Genomic DNA, 17,176 nt, shown 5'->3' on the forward strand with positions numbered 1-17,176 from the left:
GGGGCTCAGCCTGGAGCAAAGGAGGCTCAGGGGGGACCTTGTGGCTCTGCACAAGTCCCTGACAGGAGGGGGCAGCCGGGGGGGTCGGGCTGTGCTGCCAGGGAACAGGGACAGGAAGGAGAGGGACGGCCTCAGGCTGGGCCAGGGGAGGGTTAGGTTGGATATTGGGGAAATTCCTTCATGGGAAGGGTGGTCAGGCACTGGCACAGCTGCCCAGGGCAGTGGTGGAGTCACCATCCCTGCAGGGATTTAAGAGAGAAGTTCATGTGGCACTTGGGGACATGTTTTAGCGGGCTTGATGATCTTAGAGGGCTTTTCCAACCTTAATGATTCTGTGATTTCTGTTTGTACCTTCTGTGTGAGCAAAACCCAGTGACTGCCAGCACTTCCCTACCTGTCCTGCTTCAAACCTCTCATCCTGCTGGTGTGATGCTTTCATGAATGTGCTGGAGTCACAGAGATTTATTCATGCCCAAGCCCTGACTCTTTCCATTCTGTGCATGTGCAACTTAATTTGTTTAAAGTGGATTGTTGCCCTAATCCTGCCTGCAGCAGAGCTGCTCCATGCTGGTGAATGGAGCTGGTAGAGAGCTGGAGGCAGAGCACAGGCAAGGCAGTTTGGAAAAAATTAGTGTCACATTTAATGTACATTTTGGGAATGAGTTGTGACAACACAAGCTTGGGCAGGGAAAGGGAACTCAGTTTTTTATACAGTGCAATATTGCACGAAGAGGAGGAACCTGCCCCAGGAAGTGTGCAGGAGAAAGAACAGGGCCTTGGAGAGATCAGGAAATTTGTCCAAAATCACCCAAATTTGGTGTCAGTGCTGCAGCTGGACCTTCACATGGTGACTCTGCTCTGAAACTGTGTTTGCTGCCTGGTCACGTTCCAGGGACAGGACAGTGGAATTATGGTTGTGGAATAAATACCGAGAATTGCTGTAATTTCTGTGATTTTTAGACCTCTGGGTCTCTCTGCCCTCTGGACTGACATCAGTGTGGTGGTGTTCAGCACCAACCTCCTTCTGCTCCGGGTTCAGACAGCCAGGCTGCAGCCGAGATCTCACAGAGCTCCTCATCACAGCCTCTTGTAACGTTAAAAAATAAGCCCTAAAATCGATTTTATTCCTCTGACTTTGTTCTGCTCTCCTTGAAAACGCTGCATGTTCACTCAGGCAACAAGCTGTGCATCTCAACCTTGGTTTTGAGGTGGTTCACTGCACGCTCTGAGTGTGTAAGTAAAATTTGTAGCATCTCCCACAGTACAGGCTGCTTTTTTCTCAGGCTCAGAGGCAGGAGAAGCTGCAGCTGCTGCTCAGCAGCACCATCAGAGTGGGCTTTGCTCCTCCTCACTCTCTTACTGTGTCCCCCAGGCAATGTGGTGGCCCGGGATGCCGGGATCGGCGTGGACACTCTGGTGGTCAGTGGGGACAGTCGCCTGCTGGCCTTCGTGGGGCCCTCCAAGTACGTCGTGACAGTGATGGAGGCCTGCTCACTCGATGAGGTACCCAGCAGACTCCCCTCGCTCCTGGGAACAGGGGTGTCCCTTGGAAATTCCACAGGCTGCATCCGGGGAGGTGGATCAGGGAGTGGGGCACCAGCCCCACGTGAGCTCCCCGTGTTCCCTTCCATGAGACAGAAATAACAGACTCAAGGTTTCTTCTCCTCTGGCTTTGTTCCCCTCTAGAAGGAGAATTTGGAGAGGTGCTGTGGACACTGTCAGCTTTCACCTCTGTCTATGAGCTGCTCTCCTGGGCATTGCCTGGACCTGCAGGCCCTCGTTAAGTGGGAAGGGAAGGGTCCAGGGGACTCCATAGCCTCGTGTTAGGAGCACAGGAACAATCCTGAGGCTCCTGCAGTGTTTGCTCAGTGGCTCCTTGTTCCACAGCTGCTGAGGGTGGACATCAGCACCTTTGACTTGCACAGTGCCATCTTGGACTCTGCAGTGAAGGTCTGCTTTGGTCCTGTGCCTCAAGGCGAGCTCCTGGTAGCCACTTCTTCCAATAAAATCCTTGTGCTTGATGCAAAAACCGGACGATTGGTGCGAGAGGTAGGACACTGATACTCATCCACGAGGTCTCCTGTGGGGGCTGGGCACTTCATGTCTCTGTGGGAGGTTAAATGAGAGAAAAACTCCTCCTGGAGCTCACAGGCTTCAAAGAAACACAAGTGGGAAGCCTGCAGCTATCCCAGTGTGCTCGTGCTTGGGGTGAGCCTGAGCTTGTCCTTGTTTTCCACGCTATAACACTGCTGTTCTCTTGCTGAAGTGTAAATAAGGACATGAACCAGCTCAGCTAAGTCTGCTGGTGCCATTTCTTGTCCTCAGGTGTCCCCTGTGCACAAGCTGACCTGTTCCTCCCTGGCGCTGAGCAGGGATGGCCAGTACCTGCTCACTGCTGGTGACAAGGTCATCAAAGTGTGGGACTATCGGATGCGCCTCACCATCAACTTCCAGGTACTGCCCACACAGGGAGGGGAGGGGAGGGGGTGCTGTTCATTGCTGAATCCCTGGAGAAGAGAGCAGTAAATGGGCTCTGTGTGACTTGGCCCAGTGTCCCCAGTCCCAGTTTGCCCAGCAGAGAAACGCAGCCCTGTTCCCACATTGTAACAACGCCTGGCAGTGGGCACAGGCTGGGGCTGCCAGAGCACCCCAGTGAGACCCTCTGCAAAGGACAGAAGTAGGTGATAGCTCTGTGTTAGGGACAGGGCCACATGGAGAGGAAAATGGTTCACCCAGGGCTTCAGAAGCAGGATAAGACTTTGGACTCCTGAGCTTTTGCTTCCTTCCCCGAATGAGTGTGTTGGAGGTCGGCCCTGGGTTGATCAGCCCTTAGGTGTGAGCACTGTAGGTGTGATAGATCCTCTTCTGGACCTCCTGCTGACCCTGGCTGTGCAGGGCAGGGAGTGGACTAACCCCATCCTGAGAGGACAGGTGGTGGTGGTGATGCCATGAAGATTTTTTGCCTTTTCTTTTATAGCCCTGTTACACCTTTTTTACAGCTTCTGTATTCTTAGTGCTTTTTGCCTACATTCTTGGACTCGTTTGTCAAGCTGAGAGACTCAACATTTTAGAAGCTTCGTAGCTGGGGATCAGTGTGGCCCAGACCCCAAGGTCCTCTCCAGAACACATTCTGGAAACCAAGATAGAACCATCCAGGGGAAGGTTCCTTGGGGAGGGGGGCTCACTCGAGCCTCTCATTGGGGAATCTTTGAGAGATCTGCTAATTAGTAACACCCATAATGATATACCAGATCTTTTGGGGTGGGCATTTTGCGGGGTGCATTTCGGTGCATATGACCTGGACGTGTGCACCTAAGGATCCTTAAAATAAATCCCAAGGTAAAATCCCTTTTTCCCTTCTAACTGTTTATGACTCTTGATTTTAAGACCACGAAAAGGCATCAGTGGGGGATTCAAGGCGTGCTCTCTCCCAGGTGTTCATCGGCCACTCGGAGCCCGTGCGCCAGGTCGCCTTCACCCCAGACCAACAGCACGTCATCAGCGTTGGGGATGCCATCTTCCTCTGGGATTTCCTAGCTCCACCTCCGGTCAGGTCATCCCCAGCCAGGTAATGGTGCTGGGCAGTGCCTTCCCTGTGTCCCCTTCCCCTGCCCCATCCCTGTGTGACTCCAATCTCCTCCACTTCCCAGGGCTCGTTCCCCCGCGTCCACTCTGCTGCTGAGGTCAGGTGAGTTTGCCTCTTCCCACGAGTTGTGCTGGCAGCTTTTCCAGAGTGTAAGGATTTGGGGGGATGGTTCCTTCCTTGAGGGAGTCATGTAGTGGGGGGCAAACCAGCTGATTAGCCCGGAAGGACAATCTCAAATTAATTGGCACCTCTCAGTCTGCCTAGGTGTGGGGATGTTCTGAGCAGAGCCACTCTGGGCTTTCTGGTAGGTTTTCAACTTTTGCCTTCTGTCTTTCTGTGCCTCCATCTCCTCTGTCTTCTTTCTCCCTCATTGTCCCTCTCCCTCTGTCCCTCTCTTTCTTAAAAGACAGAGAAGTGGCTTCTATGGAAGCTGGAAAAACTGAGCTCGGAGGTGTTACCATCCAAGAGGATGAGAGGAGCATGGGGTGAAGGAAGTGACACCAAGCCTTTTCCTATTCCTTTCCCAGACAGCAGCTCGGAGAAGCCCAGGGATGTCTCTGAGACCCCTCGGCAGACAGTGCCTCTTCCACTGCTGTCCACCCCGCCGTGTTTGGATATCAGCTCTGTCCACCAAGCAGGATTTCAAAGTAAGAGGAACTGCTTGCAGGAAAGGGGAAAATGGACCTTGTTTTAGGAAAAGCTTGCCTAGTTCAGCAGCATCCTTGGAGCCATCCCTACTGTGATCCCTTCTGGCAGACTGACAGACCAGTCTGCAGTTCCTTCCCCTAAGCTGGGCAAGGCCCAGAGGTGCTGGGGTTCAGCACCCCTTTGTGCTCTGCTCTCCTCCACATACTGAGCTGCTGGCACAGCTTCTCTGACTGAGCTAAACACCTCGTTGGTCATTCCTAATAGGAATTGTCTGCTCTGCCCTCTACCCTAACAGCTGGACTGTTCCACAGAGCAGGGGAATGATGCTGCCAGAAGTCAAGGGGGCAGGAACACATGAAGTGGTCCTGAAGGACATGGATGGCTCCATCTTCCCACTGATTTTTCTCTCCAGGTATTTTCTCCGAGTCAGACAAGGAGGAGGAAGAAGATCTGCCAGGCAGCAGCAGGGTGGTGGCAAACAGGCACAAAGATGCCTCAGTCCTTGTGGTGGGATCAGATGGGAGTGAGGAGGAGCCTGTTGTGAGGCCCAAAGTGAGGCAGGAGAGCCTGAGGTCTCCTGAAAATCCAGCAAACGGTAAATCAGGGGTATTGCCAGCTTGTACAGAGCTGCAGGCCTGCATGGCAGCTTGGTCTATCCCCCAAAAACAAAGATTATTATTATTATGGTGCAGAGAGACCCAGACATGTGCTCTGAACTGTGATGTGAAAGGCTGCAACATGTTCCTCAGGAGTTTTCCCCTGGGCATGACCATCCAAGGGAAGTCAGGATTGAGGGAAGCTCACACTGATCCCTAAAACTGCTCGTTTTTCTGGTTCTTTCCCTGCTGCTGCTTCTGGGCACACCAGAAGCCTGTCTTCAGCCTGGAGCCAGTATCATGTCAGAGTGGCACGTCCCATTAAATCCAGCTGCAATTAAAGCTCCCAATGCCTCTATTAATAGCTGCACAGCCTCGGAGCTGCAGCGGTGTGTGGCGACCTGCCAGGAGCAGGCAGCTGCCAGTGCTCAGCCCGGCAGGACTTGTTGGAAAGCCTCAGGATAAAACTGCCTCTGATGCTCCTGTTACAGCCCTGGAGCTGTGGGGCTTGGGGTTTCACAGGGATGCCCAGAGCACAAGGTGTGGGTGTCCTTAGGCTGTTTGCAGTGTGGTGTGGCTGAGTGGGAAAGGAACTGACCCAGGGAATGGCTGGAGCTGGGCCAGGGCAGGGTCAGGTTGGATATCAGGGAAAGGTTCTTCCCCCAGAGGGTGCTGGGCACTGCCCAGGCTCCCCAGGGAATGGGCACGGCCCCGAGGCTGCCAGCGCTCCCGGAGCGGTTGGCGGGCGCTGCCAGGGATGCCCAGGGTGGGGTTGTTGGGGTGTCTGTGCAGGGCCAGGGTTGGACTGGATGATCCCTGTGGGTCCCTTCCCACTCAGGATATTCCACGTGTGACACTGCAGTCTGACTTTTACCTTGTGTGTGTTCACACATGCACAGCACCTGAATGTCAGCAAGACACAGCCTGGGTGCTGCTCTCAAATCTTTCCGAAGAGCAGCATCCCGTAGGTACCGTTTTCTCCTTTGTGTGGCAGAACCCAGGAAGGGCACCAAAACTCCCAAGTCCCCATGTTCCATCCGCCCGGACTCCTACCGGCATTTCACTCCTCGCTTCAAGGCATCAGTGCTCCCCCAGGTGAGAGTTGTGCTGGTTACCAGGTGGAGAGGAGGCATTTTGGGGCTGGGGTAGGTGGATTTTCCAAATGGTTTCCATTTTGTTCTCTGTTGGAAAGCAATTTGGGAAATATACCCCTGGGCTGATGTTCAGTGAGAAATCCTAACGTTAATTCCCTGTTCTCCCCTACATGTAACTCTTCCCAGACTAGTAAAAAGTGAGTTGTGCTCAACTCTTTTTGTGTTGCCCAAATCTGCATACATTTTTATTCAAAAGGAGTGGAAATGGCATGTGCTATTGAGAGTGAAAGACGAGTGAGCAATGGAGTGATTCATTGTGCTCCCATATTTGCGAGCAGCTGCGTTGGCAGAGCAGGCTGGGGAAGGCAAATCCATGGAGCGTAGTGAGGAGAGACACGGCACAGCTCCTGCTCTGTTAACAAAAAAGCAGGAATAAAACAGAAACTTCACTTGGCCTTTCCCTAAGCTCTGCTGCTAGTGCTGGGAGAACAGCTACATCCAGATTTCACCCCCAGTCCTCTGCTCTGTCCCTCCACCTGGCAGCATTTTCCCCCCAGTTCTCTTCTTACTGAAATATCTGCATCCCAAGTCAGCCAAGCCCATGGGAACTCTTTCCCAGCGGGATTAGCAGCTGCTCCTTAGCTGGGCACTTGCTGCCAGCCTGTTTTGTGCCCTATCTGAAAGCATCTGTGCCTGGCTATGCTGGGGCAGTGTCTCTTTTGTTATGGAATATTGTTAGTCCCTTCCGTTATGGAATTGTGTGAGTATTGGCATGGATCTGTGTGGGATGTGTGTTTGAGGACACTCACTTTTTCCTCTGTGGGTGTTGATGCACCTGACCAGACCATTCTTCCAGAGCTTATTTTAAGCCAGCATCTGTTTCTCTTGCAGAGTTTCTCATCTCCTCCAGCAGGCAGTGAGGCCCTGAAGCTGAAAGCAGTGATCGGCTACAATGGGAATGGCAGAGGGAATATGGTGTGGAACCCAGATACAGGTACACTGGGAATGCTCTGGAGTGGTGGGATGTGCTGCCAGAGAAGCTGTGGCTGCCCCTGGATCCCTGGAAGTGTCCAAGGCCGGGTTGGATGAGGCTTGGAACCCCCTGGGACAGTGGAAGGTGTCCCTGCCCATGGCAGGGGGTGGGATGAGATGAGCTTTAAGGTCCCTTCAACCCAACCCGTGTGTGATTCTATTCTGTGATTCTAGGGGTGTGTACTGAGTGAAGTTATGATCTTGGGTTGGGATCTTTGCGTGAACACAGGGGTTCTTTGTGTTGGTGAAATCCAGTAGCTCTTTGCTGTTGGCAATCTTTAGTTGGTGGGGCAGACTTGGGCTCCAGGTGTTGAGAGGACAGAGCAGGAGGGAAGCTCACAAAGCCCATCCTGCCTCCTTTCTCCAGCTGGAATGATGCCCAGCAGCCCTGCTTTACTCAGGTTAGGGAAAGTGAGATTTCACCCCGCTCCCAACCTGCTGCTGCTGAGCTGCGTCAAAGAGTCAGCTTTTACGTATTAATGAATCATAGAACTTTCCACGTGGGCTGTGGTGGGGGCTGTATGTGCAGCCTTTCCATGAAAACATCCCCTCTCCTCCCCCTCTTCTGCCAGGCTTCTTCGCCTACTCCTGTGGCTGCGTCATCGTGGTTGAAGACCTGCACTCGGGGTCCCAGAACCACTGGCTGGGCCATGCCGAGGAGATCTCCACACTCGCCCTCAGCCACGATGCCCAGGTAGGAGAGGCTGCTGCTGCCCCAGGCCAGGGCTTGTCCCTGTCACTTTGGAATGCCACAGCCTAAAATCCCATTTGTCTGTTCCTCCTTCTGCCTGGAGGCTATGGAAATTGTTTTGGAGTCAGCTATCTGTTGTGCTGGCTCGGTGTGCGCTGGAGAATGTCCAGAGAAGAGAGTGGAGCCAGGGAAGGGGCTGGAGCACAAGTCTAATGAGGAGCTGGGAAAGGGGCTCAGCCTGGAGCAAAGGAGGCTCAGGGGGGACCTTGTGGCTCTGCACAAGTCCCTGACAGGAGGGGGCAGCTGGGGGGGGTCGGGCTCTGCTCCCAGGGAACAGGGACAGGAGGAGAGGGAACGGCCTCAGGCTGGGCCAGGGGAGGCTCAGGTTGGACATCAGGAAGAATTTCTCCATGGGAAGGGTGGTCAGGCTTTGGAAGGGGCTGTCCAGGAGTGGTGAAGTCCCTATCCCTGAAGGTGTCCGAGGAGGGACTGGATGTGGCACTCAGTGCTCTGGGCTGGGTGACAAGGTGGGGGTCAGTCACAGGTTGGACTGGATGATCTTGGAGATCTTTTCCAGCCTCCACGAGTCTGTGATTCTGTAAAGGCCACTCTCCTCCTCTGGGTGATGCTGCCTTTCCCTCCTGCCATCGGCTGAATGGTTGTTTCTCACAGCATTCTCCATTTGCCAACCACATCGCTTTAATGTGGGACTGAAAAACCCATTAAGACTAATGAGTGTTCTCTAATTACTTACACATTGTTCTGTTAGGTTCTTGCCTCTGCCTCAGGGAAGAAGGATGGAGACTCCCACTGTCAGATCTGCATCTGGAGCACCCAGGATGGGGCCTGCACAGCAGAGCTCTTCCACCATGAGACACAAGTCCAAGCAATGGCCTTCTCCTGGGATGACAGATTCCTTGTCACCATAGGTGAGCATGCCTGTACCAGCAGCTGTGGGTGCAGGGGTGCACCCCAGAGCAGACAGCTGATGGCAGGAGGGTGCTGTGAGCACCAAACACCTGCCAGATGTGCAGCAGGCTCGTGGGTAGGAAGCTGTTCCATGGTATCCTTGGGACAGCAGGGAATGCAGCAGTTACAGCTTTCTCCTCCTGACTCACTGGTGTTTCTTAAACCCCCTGGAAATGGTTTATGGTTACTATGCAAAGGGAAAAGCCTTCTTCTGGACTTGTTATTGCTGCCTAGATGGACTTGGACAGAAGTAGCCAGGCTCCCAACTGTGAGCCTCCTGCCAGGCAGCCATGCCAGCGCAGGATGGATGCTCAAGCTGTCTGTTTTGTCCAGGCAGGGGACATTTAAAGGACAACATGCAATTAGGAAGCTCTTGTTTTGCATGAGAGGGGACCTGTGGGGCAGGCAATATGCTCGCTCCAGGCTGGTGAGGCTGCCTGTGGAAAGGAAAGCAGGCTTTGCTGGAGAGAAAGGCAGCAGTGTGCTCTTCAGGGAGCAGTGTGGGAGAGGAGCTCTCCTCCTCCAGCTCCGGTCTGGGCTGCAGGGGAGGGAAAAGCTGAAAGTCTCCACAGAGCTTGTGGAGCCTGGGAAAGGCAGCAGGAGAGCACTGTCCTCCTGAGCTCTCTGGAAGCTTGGGAATCACCGGGAGCTTGTGCCATCACTGAGGCCAATGCCTTCTGCTCCCACCCAGCTGTGGTGGCTTCCATTGAGGTCAGCTCCCACCTCAGCTGGGACCTTGACAAAGGTGCCATCCTGTTCTTTGTTAAGACAGTGTCAGCCCTGAGTGCCCAGTGCCACTGGAAGGTTTGTGTGGGGCATTCCCCAAGGTGTGCAGCAACTCCTGAGGATGGAGAAACAGCAGGAAAACTGCTCTGCCTGTTGCAATCCCAGCCCTGGCTGCTCCAAATGACTCTGCTGCCAGGACAGGTTTGCTACAACCTCCAGTGTGAAGTACTGGGCCAGTTCTGTCTGTCCTTAACTTGGACAAGCATCTGTCATGTCATGCAGCTTGTGCTGAGCACCAAAGGAGTTGTGCCCATGCCTGGAATGGTGTTTGGGACAGTCATCTCCCAAAAGCTGGATGAGGGAGTGACACAGCTGGTGTGTGTGTGCTGTGTGGATGCTTGTGAGCATCCTGAGGCAGCAGAATTCTTCCTCCTGTCTTTCCCATTCTCCCTAGGGGACTACAGTGACCAGACCATGGCTCTGTGGAGCACCCACACCTATGAGCTCATGCTGTCCACTCGTGTCTTGGAGCCTCTCCACGACGTGGCTTTTAGCCCAGTCTCTCACCAAGACCTGGCCTGTGTGGGGAGGGGAGCTGTGATGTTCTGGCTGTTGGAGCAGCAGGGAGCTGCTGTCAGACTCAAGGTAAACCTTCCTTTTACATTTTGAGATTTATTTTCAGCATCTCTGACTTATTTTCTAAGCTCCTGGTGAGGGCTCTGTGAGAGCTGATGATTTCTCTCAGTGAGGTGATGTTGACTGTGCACAAGCAGCTTTTGGTTGTATTTGAGGCATTAACTGCAGGAATTGAGGGGAGGAGGATGGTTTTTTTTCTCCTGATGCATCTAAGCACGTTCATTCCCTTTGGCATTCCTAAAAAAAAATTTGGCATTCCGGTTTTTTGTGTTTTGGCAGGTTCATCGAGCCCCTGCCCCGGACGTGCTGGGGCTGGTGGAGTTGACGTCTCTCTGTTACGGTGCTGACGCTCTCCTTTACAGTGGGACCAACTCAGGCCAGATCTGTGTGTGGGACACAGAGACCAATTCCTGCTTCATGACGTGGGAGGCTGATGAGGGCGAGATCGGTGGGTGCAGCATCACGGCTGTAATGGGGAACCAATTGGGAAAGAAGCCATGAGCTTGCAGACTTCCCATTTCAGCTGTGCTTGGAAAACCAGTTTGCTGTGTGGGATGCAAGATCTGTGGGGTGGCAATGGATCTGTGACCTGGTTTTCCTCAGGGTCCTGCATTTCCTGGGGGGTTCATTGAATCATAGAATCATTAAGGTTGGAAAAGGTCTCTAAGATTATCAGGACCACCATTAAACCATGTTGCTGAGCACCACATCCACAAGCCTCTTGAATCTTTCAGGGATGGTGACTCCACCACTGCTCTGGACAGCCTGTGCCAAAGCACCTCCAGACCTCTAGTCTGTCAAACAGTGTTGGGCTGTAGAACCCTCCCACTTTCCTGCCCAAATGGCTGCCAGGAGCACCCTTGGAATGATGGCTGGGAGAAATGGACACTGACAGGTGCCCTTCATCCCCAGGTGTGCTGGTATGTCGGCACAAGCGGCTAGTGAGTGGCAGCAACACGAAGCGCATCCGCCTGTGGTCCGTGGCCACCGTGCAGGAGCTGAGGCTGAAAGGGCCCGATACCAGGTAGGAGCTCGTGGCCCCTCACCTGGGAGCCCCCAGGACCTGTCTGAGAGGTGGTTTTCACAGACAGACACCACGTGCAACCACGCTGCTCCTGCTGCTCCTCATCCTTAGCTTTTCCTCTCCATCCAGTGACTGCTGGTTCTTTCTGTCTGGATCTTTTGACTGAATTTTTGCCACAGGTAGCTGAATCCTCTTAATAGTGGAAGTGGGTGTTGATCGTGCCTGAAGTTTGTGTCAGGGGTTTGTAGGAATTCCTGTAGGAGATTTAGGGAAAATACATTGCCTTTGTTTCTTCTCTCATGCTATTGCATCCCCTATTTTCTTTCTTTCTTGTAAAAAGATGGCTGAAGTGCAAATCACAGAATCATGGAGTGGTTTGGGTGGGAAGGAAGCTTCGAGCCCATCCCATTCCAACCCTCCCTGCCATGGCAGAGACACCCTCCACTGTCCCAGGCTGCTCCAAGCCCTGTCCCGCCTGACCTTGGACAATGCACAGGGGGCCACCCGCAGCGGCTCTGGGCACCCTGTGCCAGGGCCTGCCCACCCTCCCAGGAAACAATTCCTTCCCAATATCCCATCCAGCCCTGCCCTCTGGCATTGGGAAGCCATTCCCTGTGTCCTGTCCCTCCATGCCTTGTCCCCAGTCCCTCTGCAGCTCTCCTGGAGCCCCTTTAGGCTCTGGAAGGGGCTCTGAGGTCTCCCAGGATCAACACTCCCAGCTCTCCCAGTCACTGTTCCATGGACAGGAGCCCCTCATTGAACTGGGTTCACTAGAAAGTTGGATTTAAAGCAGGCAGAGTGGCTGTTCCAATGTCTGAGCCAGTCCTTCTCCCACCCTGCCTTCCTCAAGGTCTGGCTCGGTCCTGCTGGAGCACGAGATCACCCTGGATGGGACGATTGTGAGCGCAGCCTTTGACGACTCCCTGGAGATGGGCATTGTGGGCACCACGGCAGGGACCCTGTGGTACATCAACTGGGTGGAGAGCACCAGCATCCGGCTCATCAGCGGCCACAAGAACAAGGTCAGAAGGGCTGGGCCCGCTTGGAATGTTGCTGTTGCTTCAGGGTATCGTTCTGCTACAGAAAAAAAGGTTCACATGGTAGGAGAGAAGGTGTTTTATGGCAACTCGCAGTGCACCTTGCCTGGTCCTACCTTTGGGGTTAGGTTTACTGTGCACAGTGCCTGGTCCTGCTGTTGGGATTGGGTTTATTGTTTCCCATGATTGGTAAGGTTGGAAAAGACCTTTAAGATCATCAAGTCCAAGTGCCAACCCAGCACCACCACCACGTTCACCATTAAACCATGTCCCCAAGTGCCACATCCACACATTTTTTTGATCACTCTTGGGTATGCTGATTCCACTGCTGCCCTGGGCAGCCTGTGCCAGTGCTTTACAACCTATTCTGTGAAGAAATTCTTCCTAATATTCAATCTAAATCTTCCCTGGTGCAACTTGAGGCTATTTTGTCTCATCTTGTTAGCCCAAAACAAAAGCACTGCACCTTCCTTTATGCTCCATCTCATCTGGAGTCTCCCATGAGCAGAATCCTGGGAGATGAAGGGGCAGGGGAGCTGGTGTGCTCTGGGCTGTGGCACCCACAGAGCCCTGGTTTTCTGCCTTTTCCCTGGAGCAGGTGACTGAGGTGTGCTTTAGTCCCGATGAGAGTCACTGTGCCACATGCGGGGAGGACGGCAGCGTGAGGATCTGGGCTCTGGGCAGCACGGAGCTGGTGGTGCAGTTCCAGGTGCTCAACCAGGTAAGTGTTTGTGGCACATCAATCCCTTCCTCTTGGCACAGGCAAGTGTCCCCTGTGTCACCAGCTCTCTGCCAATTTCCTTGCAGAGCTGCCAATGCCTGGCCTGGAAGCCTCGTCCCGTTGGGCTGTGGCCTTGTGCCGTCGAGAGCCAGCACGTGGTGGCAGGGTACAGCGATGGCACTGTCCGTGTGTTCAGCGTTTCCAGGACAGAGATGGAGCTGAAAATGCACCCCCACACTGCTGCACTGACAGCAATTGCCTACTCCACCGATGGTGAGGCTGCCTGAGGTGGCACTGGGGACATGTGGCCTCGGGGAATGTGGCTTGGTGCTGCCTGAGTTTACCCTGACCTCCAGCTGCTCTGTGTCCTGGCCACCTGCCCAAAACCCCGGGGCCAGGGAGAGCAACAGAACTTGTCTCAGTGATCTCTGGTGCCTCTGCCAGCTGAGCATGTGGCGGGTGGGACACGGGAGTGCATTGGCTCTGGGATAGCCAAGGGCTTTGGGTACAACAAACACCTTTGGTTTATGATCTGCTGTGGCTCTTCTTCAGTGTGGAGCTTTAATGGGTGTCTCTGAGACATCTCATCATACCCAGCCCTTGACTGGGATGTTGCCAGCCTTTCACATTGTTTCAGGACACTGGTATCCCATAATCTTGGACCTTTCTCCTCCAGCCTTTTTCTCCTCCTACAAGAAGTGTCCCATTCTTTTCTCTCCCCTGCCAACAGGGGAAATGATCTTATCAGGGGGCAAGGATGGCATAGTGGCTGTCAGCAGCCCTCGCACTGGAATGACCATCCATGTCCTGGCTGACCACAAGGGCTCCCCCATCACCGTTCTCCAGTGCACCAGGAAGCAGGTGAGACCTCAGGAGCAGCACAGTCCCCATGTGTCACTGCACAGCTCTGGCAGGCAGCATGGTCAGCAAGTGTGCTTTGGTGTCCCTTGCTTTGCCTCTTTGGAAATCTTCCTCCTCCCCTCCAGCAACTTCTGATCAGTTTTTCCAGGGGTATATTCAGTGGAATAAAGCTCCATGTGTTGCAGGTGCAGCCCGAGTGAGGCTGTGCCTGCAGGGGGACCTTTGGTGGCAGTTGTTGACACCCTGTTGTACACAGGTGGCACATGAACTGGTGCCACAGGCTCTTGGAGAGCAGCACCCCTCGGGAGCAACCCAGGCTGTGAGCTTACAGCCCCTGTGCCCCCCAGAAAGGCTCTTTGGCAGCCTATACCATTCCTCTGTGGAGCTGGGAAGACTTGGCTGTGCAGCAGTGGGAGGGTTTGTTTCAGGACCTCCTTTGTCCTCCTCTTTGTGGAGAGGTTTTTTCCTTTGCACAGCAGAAATGAGAATTATTTTCCCTAAGATCTCAGGCTTTAAGATCATCCACACTGCAAGGATGTGTTTCCTGGTAATTTAAGACTGAGGAAATCCTTCTTGATTCTAGGTGGAGGACGTTTTTAGGGGGCACATGGTATTGGAAACAACTCCCCCAGGAGATGTGCAGATCCAGAGAGGTTCCCAGGGAAGGGAACTGTGTCATTCAGAGCAGGGTTTGGGTTGGAAGTGACCTTAAAAATCATCAATTTCCAGCCCCCTGCAATGGGCAGGGACACCTCCCACTATCCTAGGTTGCTCCAAGCCCCATCCAGCCTGGCTTTGGACACTTCCAGGGATCCAGGGGCAGCCACAAACAGAGGTTAATCGTGGCTTTGATCCCCTAAGCACAAGCCCCATGTTCCCATGAGCTCCTGTCCCACTCTTCACTGTCCCCTTCCTTCAAAGCCTCTGTGCCCCCAGAGTGACAGGGTTGTGTTTGTGCTCCACAGTACCACGACTTCGGGGTGGAAGGAGGGGAGCTCTGGCTGGCCACCAGCTCCGACCGCCGGGTCAGCGTCTGGGGCTCCGACTGGCTCCAGGACAAGTGTGAGCTCCTCGACTGGCTCAGCTTCCCAGCTCCTGCTGGCCCCGAGGTGAGCGTGGCACCTGCCAGGCCCTGCCTGCTCCTGGTATGAGGCTGGACACGAGCAGAGATGGAGGAGGGAGGCACAGGGCTCGGAGAGAGTGAGGGTGTGCTTAGGAAAGGCATCTCTGCTAGTCCTGTTCACAGAGTACCTTGTCAATGCACCTTCTTGGGTGTGCAAAGAGACTGTAGCAGTGCCAGACTGCCCTGGAGCACTGACTTTTAAGCATGAGGAGCCCTAAACTGCACCTGCAAAGAGCTGACAGCCCTGTGCCAGCAAAGCAGAGCCCAGGAAGCAGTGAGCACGGTGTGCAGGAGGGGAGAGCTAATTATGAGCGTGCTGCTAATTCTGACACTCCTGAGGAGCGTGAATATTCCGAGCCAGGAGAGTGGTGGAGGCTTCCCAGAGCCAAGTACTCAGCCCTGTGTGTCCCTGCTGCTTGGCAGAAGCCTCTGGCTCCAGCCCAGGGGTAAGGTTTGGGCAGCAGAACACCTGCTAGAAAAGCAGGAGGATCTGTGTTGGAGAGGATGGAGATGGTCCCTGGTCCTGGTGACATTGGCAGGCAGAAGGGAGCTGGGTGTTTTTGCAGGGCAAGAGGCAGTGCCTCAGCCTGCCTCCATACAGCAGCTGGGTTCTGTCAATATTTCTTCTGTTTATTTCCAAAAAGATGGATTTCTTCTGGAAAGAAATTCACCACAGCTCTCCCTACAGCGTGAAGGTTTGATCTTGCATGCACTACTCAAGATCTGCCTTCTGGGCCCTGTTTTCTTGTGCTAAACTGATCCATAACCAATTCCCAGCTTCAAGCCCATGCAGCAATAGTATCTCAGTGGGAATTCAACCCGTTAGACCCACATGTGACCTGCTCCTACAACACTAAACCATTTGCTTCAGGTTTCCATGGCAGGATGTGGTTGTTCCTTGCTTTCCCTGAGCCTGTCTGAGATGGGAATGCAAGAGGGAGGAAGCAGCCTCCACCATGCTAATGTCACACTGGTCAAACACTCACAGCCCTGGTATCTCCCTCTGCTCTCCTTTTAGCTCTCATTGGTTGAAATAAGAGAATCCAGCCTCAGTTTTGTTGCCTTTGGTTTCCCCCACCAGGGTCTCGACAGCCTCCCACCCAGCCTGGCTGCGTTCTGCCCCTGGGAACACGGTGTCCTGGTCTACGTTGGCTTTGGGATGCAGGAGGAAGCTTTGTTCTACAGCCTCAGGAAGAAACAGGTACCTGTCCCCTGCCACAGGCAGTGGGGGCTGGCAGTGCTGCCCTGTGTGTTACCCTCAGTCAGGGCGGTGGGGTGGGCTCAGGCAGCTGCTCAGGGAACAGATTTTCATCTTGGAAACTCTGGAGTCTGGCCCAGGTGAGCAGCAGAGTCCTGCCCCTGCCTCAGGCTGCATCCAGGCAGGCAGCCAGTCCCTGATCCCACTGGAGGGGAAGGCGGCTGCTTCCAGGAGCATTAACACTCTCCCCATTGTCTCCTGGATGCCTGGGGCAGCTCTCTGAGCTGAGCACCCTCAGCCTCCCCATTACCTTCCTTAGGGCTGCGGCTGCCCAGCTCTGGGCGCTGCCTTCCCCCTCTGAGCTGTCGGTGTTTCTCTTGCTGGGCTGCAGGTGCTCAGGAAGATCTCGCTGCCAGCCTTTGCCACGTCCCTCAGCCTGTCCCCAGCCGCACCTTTCATGGCCATCGGCTTCGGTGGTGAGTGCTGGGGGTGCCTGGGCCCCTCCTTCTTCTGCCAGAGGGGAAACAAATGTCCTTATTCCTCGAAACAAGAGACATGTCCTTAAACCTGGGAGCTACAGTCCAGGGCAAGGAGAAACCTCCAGGAGACTGCTGGGTCAGAAATGAGATGTGTGAGCTCAATCCTGCTTGTCCATGGGCAGGGTTTGTCACTGGAATGACTTCCCGGGGTTCTGGGCTGTCTCCATCTCTGTGGCTGTGTGAGCTGCAGCCTCTGAGGCAGCACGGACCTTCCCACAGCGTGGGGACAGGCAGGACCCTGCTCGGGCAAGGGCACCTCACTCCTGCAGCAGTGTGGATCTGCCTGTCCTGTGTCACTCAGCTCAGTGACACAACTTGCAGCTCAGCAGCGGGGAGAGAGCCTGGGGAGTGACTGGGAATGGTGCTTCTGGCAGGGAAAAGACATGGAGAGGGGCTGGGGTGACTGGAAACAGGGCTTCTGGCTGGGAAAAGACATGGAGAGAGTCTGAGGGTGAGGGGGGAATGGTGGTTCTGGCAGGGACAAAACAGGGATTGGGCTTGGAGGTGACTGGGAATGGTGCTCCTGCCTGGGAAATGACATGGAGATGGTCGGAGGGTGACTGGGAATGGTGTTTCTGGCTAGAACAAGACATGAAAAGGGGGCAGGGGGTGACCAGGAGCGGTGCTTCTGGCAGGGACTAGAGATGGAGAAGGGCTGTGAGTGACAGGGACGGGTGGTTGTGTTAGGGACAAGC

General features: G+C 54.2%; 1 protein-coding gene across 1 annotated transcript in view; it reads left to right on the forward strand.

Moving 5' to 3' along the window:
- The window catches only part of WDR90 (WD repeat domain 90), a 45,350-nt gene that overhangs the window by 14,358 nt on the left and 13,816 nt on the right, over positions 1-17,176 (forward strand). The window contains exons 19-40 of the mRNA XM_017741235.1: positions 553-583; positions 1,373-1,503; positions 1,888-2,049; positions 2,326-2,454; positions 3,435-3,568; positions 3,651-3,688; positions 4,114-4,233; positions 4,647-4,829; positions 5,825-5,925; positions 6,816-6,918; positions 7,529-7,650; positions 8,417-8,576; positions 9,797-9,987; positions 10,258-10,426; positions 10,891-11,002; positions 11,853-12,024; positions 12,638-12,760; positions 12,847-13,033; positions 13,491-13,621; positions 14,587-14,730; positions 15,826-15,945; positions 16,334-16,418. Of these exons, the coding sequence (XP_017596724.1) occupies positions 553-583; positions 1,373-1,503; positions 1,888-2,049; positions 2,326-2,454; positions 3,435-3,568; positions 3,651-3,688; positions 4,114-4,233; positions 4,647-4,829; positions 5,825-5,925; positions 6,816-6,918; positions 7,529-7,650; positions 8,417-8,576; positions 9,797-9,987; positions 10,258-10,426; positions 10,891-11,002; positions 11,853-12,024; positions 12,638-12,760; positions 12,847-13,033; positions 13,491-13,621; positions 14,587-14,730; positions 15,826-15,945; positions 16,334-16,418 (2,848 nt within the window). The remainder of the gene's footprint in view (positions 1-552; positions 584-1,372; positions 1,504-1,887; positions 2,050-2,325; positions 2,455-3,434; positions 3,569-3,650; positions 3,689-4,113; positions 4,234-4,646; positions 4,830-5,824; positions 5,926-6,815; positions 6,919-7,528; positions 7,651-8,416; positions 8,577-9,796; positions 9,988-10,257; positions 10,427-10,890; positions 11,003-11,852; positions 12,025-12,637; positions 12,761-12,846; positions 13,034-13,490; positions 13,622-14,586; positions 14,731-15,825; positions 15,946-16,333; positions 16,419-17,176) is intronic.

The sequence above is a fragment of the Corvus brachyrhynchos genome, unplaced genomic scaffold (assembly GCF_000691975.1).
Source record: "Corvus brachyrhynchos isolate BGI_N302 unplaced genomic scaffold, ASM69197v1 scaffold58, whole genome shotgun sequence".
Taxonomy (NCBI): domain Eukaryota; kingdom Metazoa; phylum Chordata; class Aves; order Passeriformes; family Corvidae; genus Corvus; species Corvus brachyrhynchos.